Source organism: Prionailurus bengalensis, chromosome E4 (assembly GCF_016509475.1).
Source record: "Prionailurus bengalensis isolate Pbe53 chromosome E4, Fcat_Pben_1.1_paternal_pri, whole genome shotgun sequence".
NCBI lineage: Eukaryota > Metazoa > Chordata > Mammalia > Carnivora > Felidae > Prionailurus > Prionailurus bengalensis.
This window is the reverse complement of record NC_057360.1, coordinates 14533443-14558491: the sequence shown is the minus strand read 5'-3', so window position 1 is coordinate 14558491 and position 25049 is coordinate 14533443. Positions and strand designations below refer to the sequence as shown.

The window sequence follows — 25049 nt, the reverse complement described above, 5'->3', positions numbered from 1 at the left end:
CAGAATGGCTAAAATTAACAACTCAGGAAACAACAGATGTTGGTGATAAGCAGATGCAGAGAAAGGGGAACACTTTTACACTGCTGGTGGGAATGCAAACTGGTGCAGCCACTCTGGAAAACAGTATGGAGGTTCCTCAAAAAATTAAAAATAGAGCTACCCTATGACCCAGCAATTGCACTACTAGGTATTTACCCAAAGGATACAAAAATGCTGATATGAAGGGGTACATGCACCCCAATGTTTACAGCCACACTATCAACAATAGCCAAATTATGGAAAGAGCCCAAATGTCCATTGACTGATGAATGGATTAAAAAGATGTGTACACACACACACACACACACACACACACACACACACACACTGGAATATTACTTGGCAATCAAAAAGAATGAAATCTTGCCATTTGCAACAATGTGGATGGAACTAGAATGTATTATGCTAAGCGAAATAGAGAAAGATAAATATGATTTCACTCATATGTGGCATTTAAGAAACAAAAGAGATGAACATAGGGGAAGGGAAAGAAAAATAAGATAAAAACAGAGAGGGAGGCAAACCATAAGAGACTGTTAAGTACAGAGAACAAACTAAGGGTTTTTGGAGGGGTACTGGGTGGGGGGATGGGCTAAATGGGTGATGGGCACTAAGGAGGGCACTTGGGATGAGCACTGGGTGATATCTGTAAGTGATGAATCACTAAATTCTACTCTTGAAACGTTACACTGTATGTTAACTAACTTGGATTTAGTAAATTTAAAAATAAATAAAATAAAATATAAACTTAGCAAGAAATGTTCTATTAAGTAGAACTGCTTCAAATTGCCAATATTTGACAATTCTCTGACATGGAAAAGTCAAATTATATGATTCAAGTTAGTATATACAGAATATTTGAAAGATATTTAAGAGCTAAAGATGTTTTTAAGGAGACAGGCTGACTCTAAAGTTTATATAAACAGTAAGAATAGTCAAGAAGATTTTAATTTGAGGAAACTAGATATCTGTGAAACCACAATGTACAACAACATGGTACTGAGATTAGAGGGGGAAAGGGAATCCCCAGGGTGACTGGAAATAGAAATCCTAGGATGACAGCTATACACAGAGAACAGAGGGCAATCTGTCTAAACTGGAGGTAATGAGAAACTCTTAGAAGAACCTACTTTCAGAGGATGAAACTGACGGCATACCTGACAGGTCTTTGAAAATCTTAACTACAGATTTATGTAACTGGCAGAAAGTTTGTAATTAAATAGAAACATAAAAGGTGCCTGGATGGCTCAGTCAGTTAAGCACTGATTTTTGCTCAGGTCATGTGATCTTACGGTTGGTAAGACTGAGCCCTGAGTAGGGCTCTGCGCTGATAGCTCTAAGCCTGCTTGAGATTCTCTCTCCTTCTCTATGCCCCTCCCTCACTTGAGCACAAACACATGAGCACTCTTTCTCTCTCAAAAATAAACATTTAAAACATAAATTCCTTGAGAACCAATTCCTAACCACTTTAACCTCACCCCACAAAGCCAAAACTTGCAAATATAAGGTGCTTAATAAATATTTGTTAAATGAATGAAAGGTCTGTGGAGAACTGTTTTGTAGCACACACCAGAGGGAAATTCAGTCATTTTTTATTCCTCTCCCATCACCATGTCACTTCACCACTACCACTCCCCAAACTCATCCACCCACCACTTCATCACACACATAAACTCAAAAAAAGAGAGTCTGGAGACTAAGAGCATATTTATCCTTTTTTGTCAGCTTCTCCCTACCAATGTGGCATGGATTTGCCATTCATAAAGAAAGGTATTAACTGTATGATTAAACAAAAATCACATTTGAGTGCCATTTAGGATACCAAGCTTTACACACTTTAGTGAAACAAGAGTATCATACATGCTGGTTATTATGCTTACAGAAAATACTCACTAACATCCAGTCTGAAAGCCTTACTAGTCACAAGCACCAGTAGTTATAAAGTATGTGTGTGTGCATGCTTTTCAAAGAAAAATGACCATCTGACATCTTGAGCAAGAAAAATGTTTAAAGGATTAAAAACAGTAAATCTATAACAAAATCAACCAAAGTAGAATCTACATGGCTGAAAAGTCGTCTTTAAAAGAAAACTTACGTTAAGCAGATTTTAAATTTAAAATTTTTCTTTACGCAAACTTGGAAAAGGAATTTTTTTGGTAACTTTATGTACTTATTATCTTATCATTATGGTAGTGTCACAAATGTTCTGCCAATCAAATTGTCACTTCCTTTTACATGTAGTTGATGTTCTAATCTAAATGATACAACCAATCAATATACTTAGAAAACCTAGCAAAGGCATATGGCAAATAGTCAATAAATACTCAAGTGATTTCTTCTTCCAAACTTTTTAAAAACCATTTTCAACTAAAAATATGTGTATGAATATGTTCATATATATATGTGTGTGTGTGTGTGTGTGTGTGTGTGTATATACACACACACACACACACACACATATACACTGAATATGTAGAATATTCTTATGGAAAACAAATCATTTTCTGGGTAGGAATTTTGAGGGTGAGGGTGGGAGGGGTAAAAATACCATCAATCTAGCTTTGTGTTCTCTAGCTTTAGGTTATCTTTAACAGAGAACTACACACACACACACACACACACACACACACACACATACACACACGCACAAACCCAAACAGCGTCTCAAGAACTAAGAAATATAACAAATCAGTTTTATCTATACAAGTAACTGTACATTAAAAAAAAAAAAGTTTTGCAAACAGGGGACCAAATTACCAAAGATTAGTACTATTCTCCAAAACTTAAAACATGAAGAAAAACTTACAGGAACCATTAAATCAATCAACAAATTTCATAAAAATTTAGTCAAAACCAAAATGAGATCAAATTTCAGCTGATAGAATGACCTAATTTTTAAAATTTTATTTAAGAGCTGAAATTGCCACATAATTTCCTCAAGACCTTTAAACATCAACGAATTCAAAAGCTCTGGACTTCAGCAAATAATTATTAGGGTCTGATGGGAGGTGAAAAATAATAGAAATAAAATTTAAGTTGGGATAGCATTCCTGTTAAGAACATGCCTAGTGTGTGTGTGGCTATCTTTCATGGACCTTCTTTTATTAAAGTACTTCCTGGGGCAGCTCAGTCAGTTAAGCATCCAACTCTTGATTTTGGTTCAGGTCATGATCTCAAGGTCTGTGAGATCAAGCCTCGCTTCAGGCTCTGTGTTGACACTGTGGAGCCAGCTTGGGATTCTCTCCCCACCCCCCTCTGCTCCTACCCTGCTCATGTTTGCACTCTTTCTCAAAATAAATAAAATGAACTTAAAAAATAACTTCCTGATAAAGGGCCTAAAAAAGTCATAGCCTTGATAGATAGATAGATAGATAGAGCAATAGATTGAAAGATCTCCACTACATCAGTTATGTTATGGTGTAAAATTACAAATACTACTATAATTTACAGGCAAGGTTTCAAGTCATGACCACCAATGTTGAATTTAATAGTCATTATAACTATTAGTGGAGAAAAAAAAATAACATTTCATAGAAGGGATGTAGTAATGGAAATCTTTCCATTCCTTCAGGAGGTCATGATAACGGAGGTATATGGCAAAGATGTGCAGAAGTGTATAATATTACAAGATACATTCGACTGTGACAATTTGCTAGTTGGCCTAGCATAATGGTAAAAAAAATGAGGTCCAGAGTCACACAGCCTGTATGATCTTGGGCAAGCTCATTAAATAAACATTAATTTCTCTGTGCCTATTTCCTCAAAATAGTATTACCTATTTGAGGGGACTGTTATAAGGATTTGATGAGCTAGCTTAAAGCCCTAAGAACTGTGACAGCACATAGTAAACACAATATTAGGCATTATGCTTACTAAAACAAAAAATATTTTAATTCTAAGAGAATAAAAACAGGTATTTTGGGGTTGGAACATGGTTCAGTGACAATAACAAACTGATGTAGAATGTTAATTTTTACTTTTGAACTATCCCTAACATCTTCTTTCATCTCTTGCCCACAGCTGATCAGATATAAAATTATTACAAAATGTCTTTGACACTCAAAATTTATCCTATCCTCTAAGTTCTATAACCTTGAATAAATAGTTAATTAAAAAAAAACCCTTTGGGGTACCTGAATGGCTCAGCCTGTTAAGCATCCAACTCTTGATTTCGGTTCAAGTCATGATCTTACAATTTGTAAGTTCAAGCCCTGTGTTGGGCTGGCTCTATGCTGACAGTGCTTGGGATTCTCTCTCTCTCCCTCTCTCTGCCCCTCCCATGCTTCTCTCTCTCTCTCTCTCAGAATAAATAAACTTAAAAAAAAATTGTCAAAAAAAACACCTTGGAGATTTTTTATCATCTGCACATGATTTCTTGGTCAGTTCACTTGATTATATTGTTAAATGGTGGGTTCTTTTTTTGTTAGGTTTATTTATTCTGAAAGAGAGAGAGGGAGAGAGAGAGAGCGTGCTCACAATGGGCTAGAGACAGGGGGAGAGAACATCCCAAGTAGGCTCTGCACTGCCCGTGTGGAGCCCGACATGGGGCTCAAATTCACCGACTGTGAGATTATGACCTGAGCCGAAGTAGATGTTTAATGGACTGAGCCACCCAGGCGCCCCTAAATGCTGGGTTCTAACCAACATGAACAGAATTACACTGAGGAATTTAAATCAGTGTGCAATTAGGCTGGCATCCTGCATATGGAAATACCTCCACACAACTGCCTTCAAAAAAATGTGTTCACTTTTATTGAAGTATTTATAAGTACAATTGTAGGACATTTTAGTTTAATACTATTCCACTACTTGATCCCCCCTCCCAAAAAACTGCTAGGCAAAGAACTTTTATGTGTGATGTAAAAAGCATGGTCCATGTGCTGTACTAATTTCTTTTAACAAATGTAACATGATTACATGTAATGTTAATATTCAGGGAAGCTAGGTGAAGTGTATGTGGTTAACTCTCTGTACTACCTTTGCATATTGTCTATAAATCTAGAATCATTCCAAAATATAAGTTTCTCTTAAAAATAAGCAGAATCCATGAAAGAAGTAATTGACAAACTAACCATCAAAATTAAAAACTTCTGTAAAACACACTTATGAAATGAGAAGGCAAGTTAGACTAGGCAACAATATTTACAAAGCATATACTTGATAAAGAATTTGTATCCAGTGTAAAGAACTCTCAAAACTCAATTAAGAAACAACCAAATTTTTAAAAAAACAGGCAAAAGATTTTGATAGTCATATCACCAAAGAAAACCTAGGAATGGCAAATAAACATGTGAAAGATGCTTAACATCATCGTTATTCTTAGAGAAATGCAAATCAAAACCACAATGAGATACCACTACATACCTAATAAAATGGCTTAACATTTAAGAGACTGAACATACTAAGTGTTGCAAACAATATAGAAGCACTCTTATATGGTGGGAATCTAAAACGGTACAACCACTTTGGAAAACAATTTGGCACTGCCTTAAAAGTGAAACAGACCCAAATAATCCAACCATTCCACCCTTAAGTATTCACTCAAGAGAAAGACACAAAAGGTCACAGCAGCTCTATTTGTAATAGTCAAGAACTGGGGGAAAAAAAACCTCAAATATCCATGAACAGGTACATAGATAAACAATTTATACTATAGACATATAATGTAATAATATTCAGCAATAAAAAGATATTAATCTGAAACACAACATCCTGGACAACTCTCCAAATAATTATTTTCTGTGAAAGATGTCAAACCAAAAAAAAAAGTATATAATGCATGATTCCATTTATATAATGGAATTTATATAATACAAAATATAATGCATTTATATAATACAAAAAATGCAAACTAAACTACAGCTACAGAATGCAAATCAGTGGCTGCCTGCAGGAAGGAGGCCAGAAGGCAGGGATTACAAAGGGACATGAGAAAATTCCTGAGGGTAAAGGATATGTTTGCTAAGTTGCTTTTGGTGAGAGTTTCATGGATGTATACATATACCAAAAGGTATCAAATTGTCCAATTTATGTAGTATATTGTATACCAATTATGCCCCTGAAAAAGCTGTTTTAAGAAGTGGAGCAGAGAGAAATAAAACAAGAATGACAAGAGATTGATCATTATTGAAGCTAGGCAACAGGTGCCTGCCTATTGCACGCCTTTCTACGATTTGATGTCTTTAAATTCCCATAAGAACAAGTTTTGGAATTCTGCCCACTTTTAAACAGAAAGAAAAAAATAATTCAATGTTGTATCTATTTGCAACATATATTATTGTAATACCTGCCTGGGTATAATTGCCAGAATAAAATTCTTCAAAGTGGACAAAAATCATATGCATAAATTATAAGCTGTATAGAGCTCAAAAGCAACAGAAACATTACAAATTGTTAAGCACTCCATTTTAGTTTCTTATTTACATCATTAATATGTGTATCTTTTTTTGTTCACTCTCAAAAATAGGCTGACCATATATTAATAGATTAAACATATATCCATCTTTTAATGACAAATATTTGTTATTTGCCTACAATTTCCACAAAAGCTCTTTTAGATATGGTCTTAATGGTTATAGATTAAAAAAAAAAAAGTACCACAATACAGAAGGAATGAATGTCTGCATCCAGATGACAGTACATAGTCTTTTCTTAATGGACAGATTCAACCTGAATATGCAGTGGGTGAAGTTTTTCTTGCAGTGGGAACCTACAGTTTAATGCTGCCAGGCACTGTGCTATTTTCAAGGGTATGTTACAACTATATATTTCAAAAAACAATTGTTAAGATTTAAATGTTAGGGTAAAGGAACATCAATTAACTCTTAACAAAGGGAACAGGAGGAGGACTCAGGAATTTTTTTCTGTAGGATACAGCAACTAAATTAAGCCTTGAAGCTTATTTTACAACTGCCTAGTTTAGAAATACTGAACTAGCTACCTTTACAATTACTTTTTATAATCTTATCAAAGAAATCTAGCAAAATAATGTAATAATGAATTCCAGGACACATTAATGTGCAATAAAGAATATGCTAATATGCAAATGAGCCAAGCCTAATAATTGAAGAGGTAAGGACAAAACTAAACTGAAGTCTATTAAACTTTCAAATGAGTTCATGTCGTTTCTCTCTGAGTTATACTGAAGAAACTATATCAGCACTTAAGACTACCAATACATACCAGATATTATGTTAGATACAGAAGCTTATTAGGAAATGTTAGGTATAATTTTCAACTCATTAAAAATTTCAGTAAAGATACATTGAGAAAACATTAAAAAAAACAAAGTAGACAAAACTGAATTAAATTGATAAACATTATGTCACTAACAGATTTATTATTTATCTTAGTAAAAAGATACAATGATTATAAACATATATGCACCCAAAAATATCATTTCGAAATATATAAAACCCCCAAACCTGCATGTGGAAACAGAATAATCAAAAATTATGGTAGCCTATTTTAAATTATCTCTTACAAAATAATACACGGACAAAATCTAAGAAAACATGAGATTTACATTATATATAAGAAACAAGCTTGACCAAATATATATAACTTTATAACAAATACAAAATAAACATTCTTTTTCAAGCACACATGGGATATCTCCCAAATACTAACCATACACTAAAACTTCAAAAGAAGACTCAAATTCCAAAGGCTGAAGATCTAATAAACTATACTCTCCAACTACCCTGCAACAATTTTTGAAGTAACAAAAAGATTCCCAACAACATCCTAAGGCTGGAAACAAAAATTATGCAGCAGAATCATCCTTCCATTAAAGAGGAAACAATGAGAAACTTTAGGAAATATTACAGTGGAGGACTACTATTGGTAGGATGAGATGCAGATAAGACAAATTGGTGGGATGCAGATAAGACAACGGCAGGAAAACTTTATTTCCAAAGAAGAGCTAGTTTCAAAACAAGAGCTAATCTTTCAACTCAAAGAGATAATAGTGTAAATCGGAGAAAAAAAAATTACAAAAAAAAAAAAAAAAAAGAAAGAAGGCTATAAGGACAGAAATCAATGAAATAAAGACCAAAGGCAAAGATTAAGAAAAACAAAACTTAGTTCTTTGAAGAAAATGTTAGAAAGATGAATTTCTGGCAAAACCAATCAAGGAGAGTTGGTGATGTGAATTAACATGGCACAAAAACATGAAATACCACAGACAAAACAGATTTTTTAAACTGTAAAATATTACAAACTATATAAATACCTATATATTTGAAAATTCACAAGAAATAGATATTTCTAGAAAAATAGCAAAATTGGCACAAAGTAATAATTGTAATAAACTAATGATAATTAAGGAAATTTGAGTGGATTAACCAATACTGCACATAGGAAAGGGAAAAATCCCAACCCAGGGTTGTTTTCTTCTTCTTTTTTTTTTTTTTTCACTTTTTATTTGGAAATAATTTCAAGGCTTCCAAAGAATTGTCAGCACAGTACAAAGAACATCCACAAACTCATTACCCATATCAAACTACTGGTAACATTTTGCCCTATTTTTTCCATCATTTGTCACTTGCTCATGGCATACTCTCACAACCTCCTTCCCACACTCTCCTTTCTCTCCCTCCATGTAATTTATCTCTAAATACCTTAGTATGTATTTCCACAGAATAAGGATATTCTCTTACATAAACACAGTGCAGTTGTCAATTTCAACAAATGTTACATTGACATAATACTTTAACCTATCATCCATATTTGCAATTGTGTCAATTAATCCAATAATGTCCTTATAGCATTTCCCCTGTACTACACCGAAGTACAGAATTGAGTCTAGGATCATGTCCTGCACTTATCATGTGTCTTCAGAGTCTCCTTTACCCTGGAATAGTTCTTGGCCTTTACCTTATGTGGCACTGACATTTTTGATGAACATAATCCTTTTATTTTTAAATAATAGGGTCCTTATTTGAGGTTTGTCTGATGTTTCTTCATGACCAGATTCAGGTTATGTATTCCAGGCCAGAATCCTCCATAATAAGTGATGTTGTGTCTTTCCAGAAGCATACGATACCCATCTGTTTCAGCACTTGCAATTCCACTTTTAGGTACTTCTCAAGAGAAATGAAAACTGTCCACAAAAAGCATTATACAAAAATGTCCCCAGTAGTTTTATTTCTAATAGCCAAAAACTGGAATCAGCCCAGATGTCCAAAAGCAGTGAAATAAACTGTAGTATATTAATACAATGCACTCCTAATAAAAATCTAAGAGTTACTGATTAATTAAACAACATGGATAAATCTTGGAAACATTATGCTTTGCTGAGTGAAAGAAACCAGACACAAGAACATACTGTATAACTCCATGTAGATGAAGTTCCAGAATTAGCAAAACTAATCCACAGTGACAGAAATCAAATCACTGGTTGCTTCAGCTGATTCGCTAGAAAAGGACATGGAGAACATTCTGAGGTGATACAAATGTTCTACATTTTGATGGGATGCGAGTTACACTAATATATGGATTTGTCAAAACTGATCCAACTATATACAGAGTTAATATATGTGCATTTCACTATAAATTATGTGAATTTCACATAATATATGTGCATTTCAATGTAAATTATCTTAACTTAAAAATTTAAGAAACAGGGGCACTTGGGTGGCTCAGTTGGTTAAGTGTCTGACTCTTGATTTCGGCTCAAGTCATGAGCCCATACTTCGCGAGTTTGAGCCCTGCATTAGGCTCCACGCTCACAGTGTGGAGCCTGCTTGGGATTCTCTCCCTCTCTCTCTGCCCCTCCTTAGCTCACACACAAGTGTGCTCTCTCTCTCTCTCTCAATACACTTTTTTTTAAAAATTTAAGAAACAAAAAAGTCTGTATTTTCCTCCCAGCAAAAACCAAACAGAAAATAAGCTATTAGCAAGAATAAATATTATTAAACAATTTAGAAATTAACTGAAGAAAATACACAATCATTTACAGATAAAAATGTTTAACTCTAGTAATGATCATAAATACATGAGGATCCAATATGTTCATAAATGGAATGCTGGGGACAGCAATGTAAAGATAGTAATTCATCACTCAAATATGACTCCTATCAAAATACGTGAAGGATCCTATTGCTCTAAATATGATATAGAAAAAAAGTGGCCCAAGAATAACTAAATTAACAAAAAAAGCAAAGACATGTGGTTCACCCTGCCAGATAATTAAATTTATTACAAAACCACTTTAATTAGACTACAGTACTAGGATAACAAAAGACAGGCAACTGGAACAGAATACTCCTAAATGCATTTGTTGATATATAGTCTCTCTTTAGAAGTCTACACACAAAATGCACAATGAATGAATGGTAACAGGCTTTCCTGAGGACATCTGCCACAACATTATCTACTTAGAATTCATTTTAATGATGACTCTAAGAACTAAAGCAAGTAAAAATAAAAGTCTTAAAGGACAAGTAGAAAAAAGAATGAGATTAACAGCATCATACCATACCATTTGGTATCATACCATACCAAAATTTGCATGAATTTTATAATATACAAGCAAAACAAGACTATTTTGGAAGAAAACATATCAAATACATGAAAGCTGACTGGAAAGACATCATATATACTCTAAGGTAAATGGCTAAAATGGGGGGAAAGAGGAATGAAACTGAAGGAGTAATCATGTAAAATAGAGTAAAAAAGGGGATCCATGCAGAACTCTGTATAAACAGAGTATAAGCAATCCAATCCTAAGCACCTGATGTCTCGAGAAAAAACTTATGCATTTATTTGTTTGTTTATTTATTTATGAGAGCGTGTATGCGTGAATGGGGCGGGCGAGGTGCAGGAGAGGGAGGGAGGGAGAGAGAGACAGAGAGGAGAGAGAGAGAGAGAGAGAGAGAGAGAGAGAGAGAGAGAGAATATCTTAAGCAGGCTCCACACTCAGTGCGGAGACTGATGTGGGGCTCAATCTCACGATCCTGGAATCATGACCTAGGCCAAAATCAAGAGTCAGATGCTCAAGTGACTGAGCCACGCAAGCATCCCTGGGTTTTGTTTTGTTTTGTTGTTTGTTCAGACTTTTAGGTGAAAGTAGTAGTCTAATTTTTACAAATAAAGAAGCTAAAGCTCAGCAGTTAAGCTGCCCAAAGTTATTCAATTTGTCACTGCAAACCTGGATTTCTCCCTCTCCAAAGCCTATCATCCTTCTTTATTGCTGTATTTCATATTTCATATTCTCTGGTCAACAGATAAAAGAAAAGTGAGATAACAATCTGTTCACTCAACAATTGATGGTATTAGTCAAGGTCAGTTATAGCGTAACAAAAATATAAGAACTATCCCAAAAGAGGAATAATGTTTACTTCTCTTGCCAACAGGAAATAAATATGAAGTTTTGCAGCACAGTGACTAGGACATGGACCTAAGAGTCAAGATCCCCAAGTGTTATTCCCAGGTCTTCCATTTATTAGTTGTATGTTCTTGGGCAAATTATACAACCTGTGTGCCTCAACACTGATACTCTAAAATGGAGTTATTACGAGGAAAATTAAATGATGCATGTGCTATGCTTAGCCTGGCATAAAATATGCACTCAAATGTTAGCTACTGTTATCAGCTATTGCACTCCTGTCCTATCTATCTTCTTTTACTTATCAAATTCCAGAGTCTATACTTGTAGTCTCAATTTCTTTACCTTCTACTTAGCCCTCGGCCAGGTGAATTCTAGTTTCTGCCTTCATTAAACTACTGAAATGAGTATGGTAGCAGCAGAATTTACCTTTTTTGATTTCTCTGCTGCTTCCATCGAAACCCTCTTCTCCTCTGGTTTGTCAAATTACACATGTCTGCTTCTCATCCCTCTCTGAAGACTGCTGATATGCTGCTTCTGCTGACTACAGATTAAAGTCTGGTGCTTCCAGGGTTCCGTTCTCACTCTTCCCTTTATACTCTACTTCATTTCTAGGGATATTGCATTTACTCTCATAGTTTTTGGCTAATGGCTACTTTTATCTTGAGCCCTTATTATCTTCTTCAAACTGGTCCTTTTCTTAAAAACCCTTCAATGATACCTATATTAATGTTGCAAAAAAATTAACTTCATTTAAAAATTGAATCTCTCTCCCTTCATGTTCCAAGACATCTCCAAAACAACTAAATCCAAACTTGAACACAAAAATCTTCCTCTTCCAAATCTCCCCTTCATATATCCTTAATTTCATCATGTGATACTGCTATCCACCCAGTTCTCAAGTTAGGAACCTGAAAAACAGGGGTGCCTGGGTGGCTCAGTCGACTTGAGCATCTGACCTTTGATTTCAGCTCAGGTTATGATCTTGCAGTCATAGCATTGGGCCCCACACCAGGCTCTGTGCTGAATGTGGAGCTTGTTTGGGATTCTCTCACTCTCTCTGCCCCTCTCCCATTCATGTGCACTCTCTCTCTCTCAAAATAAATAAACATTAAAAAAAAATAAACCTGAAAAACATCTATACTACTCCTTTTCCTTCACCCTGACTCCACTATCTCCAGTTAATTTTACCTCAAATATCTATAATCCATTCCTCCATCCGTTATGACTGCCCTTAGCTCAAGCCCTCATGTCTTACTTAGAGCAACCTCCTAACAGAGTTCCCTAACTCCGATCTCACCACCTCTGCAAATCAACCCTTCAGAATGCCAAGAACCTAACACTAAGTTGTCAGACTACCGTTCTCCTGCTTAAGATCTTTTATTGACTCTCCATGACAAAATTCAAGCTTCCCTGCTTATTTTTAAATATCTAAAATTCTTCTATTGCCTAAGTCTTCAGCTTCATACTTTCTGCCACTCCTTGCCTCCCACATCATGCTTCAGTGATACAGAATTACTAGTAGTTGTTCCTTGAACACATGCCATGCTGCCTCATGCTTCCAAGTCTCTGGCTCATGCTGCTCCCTCTTCTAATACTGTTCAGCCCCTTCGCCCACTCCTCACCATCCAAAACCTGACTAAATTCTTATTCTCTTTTCTGGGGGCAGGAACAAGTTAGGGATTAGGACACGTTCGTGCCTTCGTCAATCTAGGGTTTGGCCACAACCCTTTGGCATATCTCTGTCTGAGCACTTTCTACAACCCTGAACTGAAATTAACTGTTTACATTTCTATTCCTCACATGACACTGAGCACCTTAGGACAGAGAACTTACTGCCTTGTTCTCAGCACAGCAATCTACTGAGCTCTTCCTTTGACCATGGATTGGAACAGCTTTTGATAAGAGCTTAGAAAAGGGAGAGAGCCCAGTAATCACAGAATTTATGGTGAAAGAAAAAACAGAACTGGGCAATGAAGACTTGCTTCTTAAATACAGAAGTATGTATTTAATCCCTAGTATTCAATTATGGCAGTGTGGTTAAAGTAATGCCCTGCCCACATCCTCCTTCACAAACAAACCAAAAAGGCATTCCAGGAAAGATACCTATGAAACAAATAGGTGGGAAAGTAGAACTTAACTTTCAGGCAACAGTGAAAATCGTGGTTTTTGAACATTACTGCCCGGAAATTTGAAATTCTAAATACAGGGAGACTTGTGGGCAATGGGTAAATATTATAGAAGCCATTTTGATCAGAATCCAAAAAGACCAAAAGATCACTGGGTCTCCAGTGCTTTTGCTTAATAAGGCTCCTACTTTCTTTCAATTACAACGTATTAAAAGACAGATATTCTTCTTAATCTGTTATCAGCTTGGGAGTTCTTTTAAGGTTGCTTCTCTTCTGCTAGGTCTACCTGCTGATAGGAAGAAGTCAAACTGTGTGTGCCCCTTTCTCCTCCCAATTTTTATTCTATTTGGCTACCGCAGCAATCTCCAATCATATCACATGGAACTATAGAGCTAGCTGAAGAAAACTCTATGTTTGCTTCTAATCAAACCTTTGAATTTCAAAAGTTCTGATCTTTAATCTTCATTCTGATGTAGGATTGGTCTTGTATTCTCTTAGCTTAATTATCCCATGTATCAAAATCTATTAGAGGACTGTTTCACTAAATTTGCCTGTACTTTCATGGATCCAGCATGGGATAGCACTTATTAAACAATATAGTATGTCCTCTTTTTACATCTTAACATACCATTAGAAACTCAGCCAATGCAACTGTCCTCAAAGCTGCTGAAAATAATCATATACTAAACGTACTTGATAATGACATATTTAAGAAACTTTCATCGGGTATGTATTTAGCCTATAAAACCAAGTCACAATACCTTTGCTACCTTAATTTTCAACTCAAAACTACAAAGACAGTTGCCACAGAAATTACTACAAAGCTAACAGGTCAGCCATGCTATAACAGAAAGCCTATCTAAGAACAGTGAAAAATAAAACTACAAAAGTAGATTTGGGTCAGACTTCAGGCCTTTCATGTAAGGGTTAACGTTTCAACGTTTTACTCTTCAGGAAAACGGGAGCCTTTGAAAGATGTTTTAGCAAGAGACTAACATAATCAAAGTTGTGTGTTAGTAAGATGAATCTAGTGGCTCTGTGTAGAATGGGGTGAAGCATACAAGTATGAGACTACTCTAGCCTATCTCCCTGGCTGCCAAACAAACGTGTTGAGAACTCACGCCTACCAGCTCTCCAAATGTCTTTTATTTTCACTCCCATAAACTTTTACCAATTACCTCCCTCTTTTGAAAACAAGACCCTTTTCTTAGTTTTCAAGCTTTTCAGCCTTATCTGAGACATTTTATATTGCTGACCACTCGAATGGCCTCCTTAAACCTCTTTCCATCTTTCGTTTTAAAGTAAAGCTCTACAGGGAAAGGAGGAGCTTTATTTTGCTTGGCAGTTTTCTTTATTCTAAGTATCTGCAGAACTCCATGTTTAGTCAACTAGGCTGTTTCAAAAATGATCCCCTCTATGAGGACAGCTCCAGCCCAAACCTTATCTGCACTCAAGTCTACATTTTTAAGTGCCTATACAATGTCTCCACTTGGATTATTCCACTCTGTCTCAACAGTTCCTTCTCCTATCAAATCTTTTGCAACTCTTCCATTTCTTTTTGACCATGTCCAATTATTCTCGTTGCCCCAGTTTAAAAAATAAATAACTTTTCTTCTCTCTTTGAATTTTATTGCACAGATTTGTAATTTGAGATCCTAGCATTTATTCTTTCAACTACAGTATGCTCTAAGAAAGCAGCTACTTTGTATTATCCACCAGAATCCTGCACAGAACTCACCACACAGAAGCCTCAGTAAACTTATCTCTTGACACTAAGGATGACAGAAAGGGGGTACTGAAGAACAAGAGCTTGTTAGAGGCAAACTAAAACTCAGTTCTCTTCTGAATCCTAGACCAATGCTATTTCTACTAAACTGCACTGCCAATGGCCAATCTACCACCAAACCAGATGATTTACTTTCTCAAAAATTCTGCTCAATGCACCCTCTTCGTTTTTACTACCAAGTCCTTGTTGTGACAAACTTCAATTACTCTAACTGCTTGTTTTCAGTATTCATCCCTCCAACTCACTCTTCTCTGAAATATATCTAGCACAATGATGTCGAAATACCATTCTTGGAACTCCATTTCTCTTGCTGAATCTTTAGTGTCTAACTCCTTGGGTTGGCTTGTAAAACCTATCACAATCCCCAAAATATAGCTTTTAGTTTCTACTCAGGTTTGTCTGCTTACTATCACGCCCACCTATATCAAGTACATTATCTCATTTATTCTCTTTCTCCTTGACAATTAAGTAGTATCTACCCACAACACACACACATACACACACACACACACACGGCAAAGACCATAATTCATATTAGCAGCACGAGTACTTCTTATTTCAGTTCATGAACCACCTACATTTGACAGAAGCAAAGTTTATGAGCCACACATCATATTCTCTTAAACCCAACTCAAGTCTTTCCTGACAACGCCAGGCCTAATTTTTCCCTTCTTTAAGCACCAACCGAACAATTCAGCTTTATGTATTGTTCGCAAATGTTCAAATCAGATATTTCAGAATGTTAAAAGTACAAAACAATCTCGGAATTCATCTAATCTAGCAATAATGACTGGAATGAACAAAAATATCCCAAACCTACTGAGACAGAATCCCCAAGGTAAGAATCCCAGGCATGTGTATTTTTTTAAGCTTCATGAATAATTCTAATGTCCATTCCTAGTTGAGGCAATCCAGTCAGCCCATTTTCAGATAAGAAAACTAACACACAAAGAAAAGGTAGAGAAACTTACTTAAGGCCATCTACCAGACTACCTGCAGCACAGTGTAGTGTGGTAAAAACACAGGCTCAGACTCCGCCTACTCAGGCTTTGGCTCATTGCTTAAGAGCTGTGAGAACTTGGGCAAGTTGGTTAACTTTTTTGTGCCTCTCTTTCTTCATGTTTAAAATGGCGTGTCTATCTCAAAAGAGTTGTAATAAGGATAAAATAAGTTAGTGGATATTAAACACTTAGAACAGAAATAAACACCCAAAAAAGACTCACTATTAATAATGCAAAAAAGTATTACAACTGAGGTCTAAGTTTTATTCCCTCTCCACTACACTAGTTTCTGTGTATGTGTATTTTGACAACCAGCTTGTAAACTCCCGAGGGCAGAGCTCAGGTCTCCTGCCTCTTCAGTATTCCCCACCACACCATATACACTGTTGGTAACCAAATAACACTTTGAATGAATTTATGGATTCCTATTTCTGAACCCTGACACCTCTGCCCTTCTAACTGTACCAAAGCACCCAGACAGAATGAATAATAAGAACTCCTATAACAGTGCTTACTATGAGCAAGCCACTGTTTTAAGCACTTTACATATTTTCTCCTGTTAGATTACAAATATCCTATAACAAGAAATACAACACTAGCTTAGTACTTATGAGCCATAAAACATTTCTATGTAAAGTATAAAGTTACTTCTGTGTAAAGTATAAAACCATTTTAACCATGATTCATTACAAAATAAAGTCCTAAAATAAAATCAAACTTTCTTTCAAAAGAATTTGCATTTATGAAGTAAGTTTATCCCAAGGGATTAACATTCTGATACTGCAAACACTCAAAAGTAATTTCTCATTTCTCTGTAACATGAACAATTTTATTTTTTGAAACTACTTTAAAATACGGCCTTGAAAAACAAAACAAATAACATACAATTGGCACTAAAGTGTAATCTGCAACGTATTATGTTTCAAATAGAGTTCCAGTTATGTATAAACTACTGAAGTATCCCATACATGTTTCTACTTGAAGAAGGCTTGAAAGAATAAAGCACTAAAATTTTTTATAAAATGTTCTCTCCCCTTTCATTACGTGCACTAGAATATTAGCTCAATGTATTGACCTATTTCTCTATTCAGACAGTTAAAAAGGGGAAAGAATAATTTAGGAGTTCATGAACAATGGAAAAAATGAAATAACCAATGTCCAAAGATAAGTTAGGTGTATCTTTTGCTTGTTTTCACTGCCAGCCAACTCGACTACCTGCATCCATTCCAATATATCCTCAAATATTTAACAATCTAAAGAAGTTGTTATAAAATGCATCCACCTCTTTTAAAACTAATTCAAAGGATATTATAAATAAAGTATTTGCCATTTTTTATTGGACACAAGTGTTGGAGTTTTACACAAAGGTGTTGTGCCTCCCTGTCACATCTTCTTTCACAGATTTTTTCCCTTAGGCAATCTGGATTCATCTAAAAACTTGCCTGAAAAGATCTGACACTGCTTTTAATAACCCAATACCTCTTTTAAGTGCCACTTTCTTTGGAATGTATATCCCAGAGCAAAGATAAACTTTACTTCCCAAAGTTTACCACAAGAGAGACTTATTTAAAAATTGAGATACAGCTGGCATATCATATTATGTTTGCTTCAGGTATACAATATAGTAAGTGATTCAATATTTGTATAGACTGTGATATGATCATCACAAAGTACACCCACAAAACACAGTTACAATTTTGTGTGTGTGTGATAACTTTTAAGACCTATTCTCTTAGCAGCTTTAGGATATAGAGTATCATTACCTAGAGTCACAAGCAAGAAAGACTATTACAAAAAAATGTCATCAAATGATTTAAACAGGGAGTTTTTATTATTTATTTTGAATATTTATTATTTTATTCAGAAAAGACTTATGGTCTTAAAAAGAAGTTACAGAAACAAAACAAAGAAAATAATTTCTCTAGATGAAAGACAGAGTTGTGATTTTCAAGGGTATTTGTAATCATTATCCTAAAAATGATAAAACTGCTTATATATTTTTCTTGTTTCTTGTATTTCTGCTCACTTATGCATATTAACAAATGAGCAAGAAACCAGCAAAATTATCAGAGAAAAAGCAAGATAAGAGGTACAGAAAATCACAAACCAAGAAATATCACCTCTAAAGTCTATGAAAACTGGATGACACACTCAGAAATATTTCTACTAAGTCCAAAAAAGCCACCGAAACAGACAACCTTGATTTAAATATTTATCAAGTCTCTCCAGTGTGACTGCCACATTAGGGCTCCCAGTCTCCACAGTCTGTCACGTCCAATCTACTCTATCTCCACAGCGATCTAATTAAAAGATCAATCTGACCTCCTGCTCTTGTTTAAATTACTACACTGGCTCATCCTCTTAGCCAGTTTAACAGTAAGTTCATCTACACAATAATCAAATCCCACCAAAACCTGGCCTCGCTTCCCTTCCCATCTGGCCCCACATATACTCTAGGAATCTTCCCTCTGCCTGAAACAAAATACTCCCATCTTGAACTATCCATCTCGCAAACCATTTTTACAGGTGAACTGAGACTCACAGAAATAATTTGTCCAACGACATATAGCTAGTGATAGAACCATATCTAGAATACAAATTCTACCCTTTGCGTTCCTAAAGACCTTTGTAACTATCTTTTGTAACTATTATATATGTTAGATGCATGTTAAAATGTCAGATTTTTCTCATTAGCACTAAATATGAACTTCTCCAAGAAGATCCTATTGGGTGCAAGAATAGATTTTTTTTTTTTTTTTAGTCTTAAAAATAAATCAGGGGTGCCTAGGTGGCTCAGTTGGTTAAGTGTCTGACTCTTGAATTTGGTTCAGGTCATGACCCCCCAGGGTTGTGGGATCGAGCCCTGTGTTCTGCTCTGTGCTGAGCATGGAGCCTGCTTAAGATTCTCTCTCTCTCTCTCTCTCTCTCTCTCTCTCCCCCCGTGCCCCTCTCCCTTGCTCACACACACACTCTCTCTAAAATAATAAGTAAAATAAAATAAAATAAAATAAAATAAAATAAAATAAACCATTCTGGTAAGGGATGTTGATTAATGGAAGAGGCTATGCATGGGTGGGGACAGAGTATATAGGAAATCTCTGTAACTTCTACTCAATTTCAATTTTGCTGTGAACATAAAATGGTTCTATAAAATAGTGGTTTTTTTAATTAATCAAGATTTACTAAGTTTAATATAAGGATTCACACTTGTTCTGAAGGTCAGCTGGTCACACGTCAATAGCAGCAAGGATTATGTAGTCAGAAACCTAAGGAAAAAACAGAAGTTCCACAAACATTGGGGTTTACTTCCAACACGCTGTGATGCACTGGTGTTTACATGTGCCCAATTAAGTACAGTTAGGGATTATATTATTTCGTTTTAAATAAACTGACTCTCACAACATGGAGAAGTAGCTTTAAAAAAATTCCTGCAAAGACTGCAACGATAATAACTACACAAGTACAAGCCACCAAATTGCAGGGCTAAGACTCTTAACTAGTACAAGCTATTCTTCAACCACATCACAATGTAAAATAATCTAGTCAGTCAATCACAACACTCTGACCAGAAGTTATTACTTGAGAATAAAAAAGTACTATTAACAGAAAGTATTAAGATTGTTTATTTTTCTCATCTTTTTTAAACATCTAATTTATGTAACTTATTAGTATTCTATTATACTAATATCATACTGCCACATGCATATAACTTATAAACGTTCAAGCACATATTAAAGGTGCATGCACATGGTTTCACTGGGAGAGGGGCACACTAAAAAATTTTTGAATATCTACTGCTTAAAGCACAGATTAAATCTTTTTCCCCTATAGGACAATGATCAATCTTCAGTTTGCCAGGCCCAGTATATTAGGCTGCAAGATGCCTCCCAGAGATATTCCAGTCCTAATCCGTGAATATGTTACTTTACGTGCTAAAATAGTCTTTGCAGATGTGATTAAATTAAGGATTTTGAGATGGGGATATAATCCTGGATTGTCTGGGTGGGCCCAATGTAATCACAAAAATGCTTGAAAAAGGAGGCAGGAGGATCAGTCCACAACAGATGTGAGGACTGAAGCTAGAGGTTAGGATGATATGAGGAAGGAGTCATAGAACACAGGTAGCCCTGGAAGCTGAAAAGGTTCAAGAAACAGATTCTTCTCTTTTCTTTTTAATTTTTTTTATTCTTTATTTTTGAGAGAGAGACAGAGAGACAGTGCGAGCAGGGGAAGAACAGAGACAGAGGGAGACACAGAATCTGAAGCAGGCTCCAGGCTCTGAGCTGTCAGCACAGAGCCCAACACAGGCCTCAAACTCACAGTGAGATCATGACCTGAACCGAAGAAGGACGCTTAACCCACTGAGCCACGCAGGTGCCCCAAGAAATAGATTCTTTATCTCAAAGACTTAAGAAGGAACCAACTCTGTTGACACTTGACTTAAGCCCAGTTAAGACTTATTTTGGACTTCTGGGGTGCCTGGGTGGCTCAGTCAGTTGAGCATCTGACCTCAGCTCAGGTCATGATCTAGCAGTCCATAATTTCGAGCCCTGCATCGGGTTCTGTGCTGACAGTTCGGAGCCTGGAGCCTGCTTTGGATTCTGTGTCTCCCTCTCTCTCTGCCCCTACCCCACTCATATTCTCTCTCTCTCTGTCAAAAATGAATAAACATTAAAAATTTTTTTTAATATTAAAAAAAAGACTTATTTTGGACTTCTAACCCCAGAACTGTAAGATAATAAATGTATGCTGTTTTAAGGCACTAAATTTTTGACAACTTGTCACAGCAGCAGTAGGAAATCATACAGGGAATTCCTGGGACATGGGACTTTGAGAAGACCAGGATTAAGTTGGTTACCCTATTTTGAGGTTTTCAATGCCCATAACAATGTATGATACATAATGAGCATGAGAAAAATCTTTGTTGAATATTTTATGATGAAATATATAGATAATATACCCTTACTATTTTATAAAGATCTGTCATATGTATGATCTCATTTCATCCTTCTAACAATCCCATGAGGTGTGAATGAATTATTTTCCTACTTTTAGGATATACGAATTAAGGTTCAAAGAAATTACATACAATGTGTAAGGACACATATCTAGTAAGCAATGGAGCCACACCTGGAATACAGGCCTTCTGACCTTTGACAACAGTCAGGATCCTCTACTGCGAGTCAGGCTGCCTGGATTCCAATCTAAGCTCCTAAACTTAATAGCTGCCTAACTTTGCCAAATTACTTAACTTTCCTACTTCCTTAACTATAAAATGAAAAATGAGGTTTACAATAATACTTACTTCATAGGGTTGCTGTGAAGAGTGAATGTGCTAAAATGTGTAAAGTACACATCACAAACTAGACACAGAGATAGATGACAATAAATATCAGCTATCATTATAACTCTGTACTGTAGCTACGGTACATTTATACCTAAAATACTCTGTAGTACTTGATAAAGAACCACATAATATATGCAAAAGTAAAAAACAGCAACCAGAATGAATGGTAAGATGGAAGGATGGGTTTCGTGTGAAAGTACTCTAAGGTTAGGACTCTAGGCTGAAAAGACAAAAGGAGAAGGGCGACATAATCAAGACCTATAAAAACGTGAGTATAAACAAGGAGATAACAAAATTAAGTTATATTGGTTGGAGGAGGGAGGAGAACCTTAGAAACTAGAGTACTGTAGTATGAGCACACAGCATTCATAAATTACAAAATGATACAATGTAAAAAAGAAACGGATCACAGAATTTGAGACAATTTATGAATGACAAAGAAAACAAAAATGTCTACTAAGAGGAGCTTAACTCTTCTGTAAACATCTGTTGAACACCACAATGGCTTACCATATCTATTACTGGTAAAGGGGTAATAGAGATGTTGGGAAACGACATACAGACCACATGGTAGCAAGAATTAGACCTCCAGTTAAATCAGTGCAATAATTTCAATATTTCATTATGTCTCAAAGACATAACATACCCTCTGCCCATAGCTACCATGTACCACCGCTCTTCTCCAATCGCATCATCACCCTACCAAGAAAATCTCAAGTCTAAATGTCCTCTTTTCAATGCCCTTTTAATGGCTTCAGTAAAGAATAATTAAAACATCCCTAAATTTAGCAGTCCAAACTAATCTCAAAATATACTACCTCACTTGTTTCTTGACCTAAACTTTCTTAAACTTTTCACTCTTTATTGAAACCCTCAACATCTATTCTTCACTGTGAGAGTCAACAAACTTTACAGAACTTTATGACTACTACTTTCAATACTAAGCTGACTGATTTTTTCCCCCCTGACAGGTCAAGATATTCTCACTACTGCTAATGAATAAAGCTGAGAAACCATACTGAAGTAAGCCTAAACAAAAGATAGCCAGAAGTTACACCAAGTAACAGAAGCATGGTTAATTTAAATACACAAACGATTTTAGAAAATACATTGTAATGTTTGATCTCATCTCTACCATCCATTAAAATTGAAGAAAAAAAAATCATGTTTAAGGATACAAACTTGCAACTAATAGATAACTAAGTCCTGAAGATTTGGTGTGGGATATAGTGCATGTAGACAATGATATTGTATGACAATCATTAAACTTACTCTGAGACTAGGTCTTAACTACCCTGACCACAAAAAAGAAATGATCGTTTTACAGGACAGGATAAATGTAGTAACTATCACTACAATGGCAATCAAACGACAATATACAAACGTACACCTTTACACAATGCTACACGTCAAATATGTTTCAATTAAAAAAAGTCAGAGATACCGATACATTTTTAAACTTGAATGAAAAGCACACCCTTTGTCCTAGGAGCTGTTTCAGAAAGTGCTGGTGAAGAATAACACGGTATAAAGATGGGCAAAATCAAGGACAAAGAGGAAAGAAATGACGTATAACCCACACACTACCAAGCAGCCCCCAGGAAAAGGTGGATAGGAGCAAAAGGGCTTGGTATCTCACCTGCAAATTTAAACTTAAAATGCGGTGAGTGGACTCATCTCCTGCATGCACTTCTTCATACCCAACATGATACTAACAAGCAGAAAGAGGGAAGGACAGTGCTCCTGTTAAAAGCGTTTGGAGTTAAAGTCAAAAGGCCAAATGTTTTATTCTCTAAAACTTGTATCAATCTTCCAATCAAAATTCCTCAGCCAGGCAAGGGCTTTCCTTTTCCTCTCATTTATTTTTTGATGTGAGCAACAACTCTCCAACTTCAGAATCTTTGGAATCCATTGGGCACCGGTAAAAATGAAGAAGACATTGTTGGTGTTTTCCAGAAATAAACAACACAAGGAACTTCGTTTATCTCGACTTTAATATAATAAACAGCAAACCACTGACTGAAGAAGCATCTTTCCAGTCAGCTAACGTCACACATCCCTGAAGAAATTCCGTCGGAGGGGGGAAATGTCTTTTCCCAGTACGATGACAGCAACCCTTTTACTGACACGCTCTTCGCGCCTCAAAGACGCCCCAATACGCCAAGGATCAACAGAAACTCCATAAACTTCAGGAACAAAGCACCTTCCCGCCTTCAAAACACAGGGCTTATAGTCCCATTACGAGGGGACATCAGCAGAAACTGCTGTACACACGACACCTAAGACGCTCTACTGAACCAACGGCTTTCCATCATCTACCTCTTGACAAAGTGCTTCATAATGTCCCCCAAAGTTTCCAGAACAGCAGCCCCAAGTGCACCCGAGGCCAAAGACAGCAAGAAATGGCCCAAACTACTGCTTGTACGTTACTCTCACCCTCGTGACAATCACGTTGTTTTAAAATCGCTCGTCGGGAACACACCACATCCGACACTCTTTCTGCCCTTCTCACACTACGAAAGCGAGTGGCTGGCAGGAAAGCCGAGCAACTTACCTGGCGTCTGTCTGAGAACTGCCCAAACGCCCCACCGTCTCCCAGCGGCACCGTCACTGAGTACAAAGGCACTCAGGTGGTCCATTCTGCTCAGGCACCTTCCTCTCCCACTTTGCACATTCTAAAACACGCCGTGAACATCTATCTCCCAGAGCACAGCCAGGCCGGCCGGCGGGAGAGTCGCGAAGTAATCCGTGTGTCGCTCCGTAAGGGCCTTGGAGACCCGCACCCTAACAGCCAAGACGATTGGGGGGGGGGGGGTGTGACCCTGGCTGCTCCCCTCGCCCCTCACGGGAAACTCCCATATCGTCGCGGCAACTCACCAGATCAGGGAGCACAGAGACAGGCAGGAGACCAGGGCCAAGGCCCGCCGGTACTTCTTCATCTTCTCCTCCTTCTTCCCCCTGCCAGAAGGCGGCACATCCTCCCGGCAGCCGCCACTGCCGAGGCCAAGATGGAGGAGCCGGAGCAGGAGCGCGAGGATGGGACCGAGAGTCCTTAGGGCTGCGGCGCTCGGGGAGCGGCTCCTCAGCGGCTCGCGTACTGGCCGCCCTCTCCGAGGGGCCCACGGCGGCGCCGACAGGGGCGCTTCACAGGAGGACTCCTGGGACTGCCGCTGCTGCCGCAGCCGCCGGCTCGCCCGCGCCCGCCTCCTGCAGCCGCCGCCGCCGCCACTGCCGCCCCATATCCCCCCCGCCCGCCCCGGCTCTCCCTCCGTGCTGCCGGCGACCAACGGCCGCAGCGTACCCGTCTCCCAACAGCCAATCGCCGGCGGGGCCGCGCCACCTCACACACCGCTGAGCTGGAAGAAGACGCGTCACCCACGTCCCGCGGCGCTCGCGCCCCCACCAGCCTCCGCGCGGG

The 25049-nt window shown here is 37.1% G+C and overlaps 1 protein-coding gene across 8 annotated transcripts in view; it reads right to left on the bottom strand.

Annotated features, from left to right (window-relative positions):
• The window catches only part of SUCO (SUN domain containing ossification factor), a 92373-nt gene extending 67352 nt beyond the window's left edge, over positions 1–25021 (bottom strand). For 4 of the 8 annotated variants that reach the window (XR_006295459.1, XM_043568899.1, XM_043568897.1 and 1 more), the window contains exon 1: positions 24509–24697. Coding sequence is in view for 7 of the 8 variants with exons in the window: in XM_043568899.1 (XP_043424834.1) it covers positions 24509–24570 (62 nt within the window). In the remaining variant the exon portion in view is untranslated. Of the gene's footprint in view, positions 1–24508 lie in introns of all 8 variants that reach the window. The other 4 variants (XM_043568898.1, XM_043568902.1, XM_043568900.1 and 1 more) reach the window with 3 other exon arrangements.
• Positions 25022–25049: the final 28 nt, after the last annotated feature.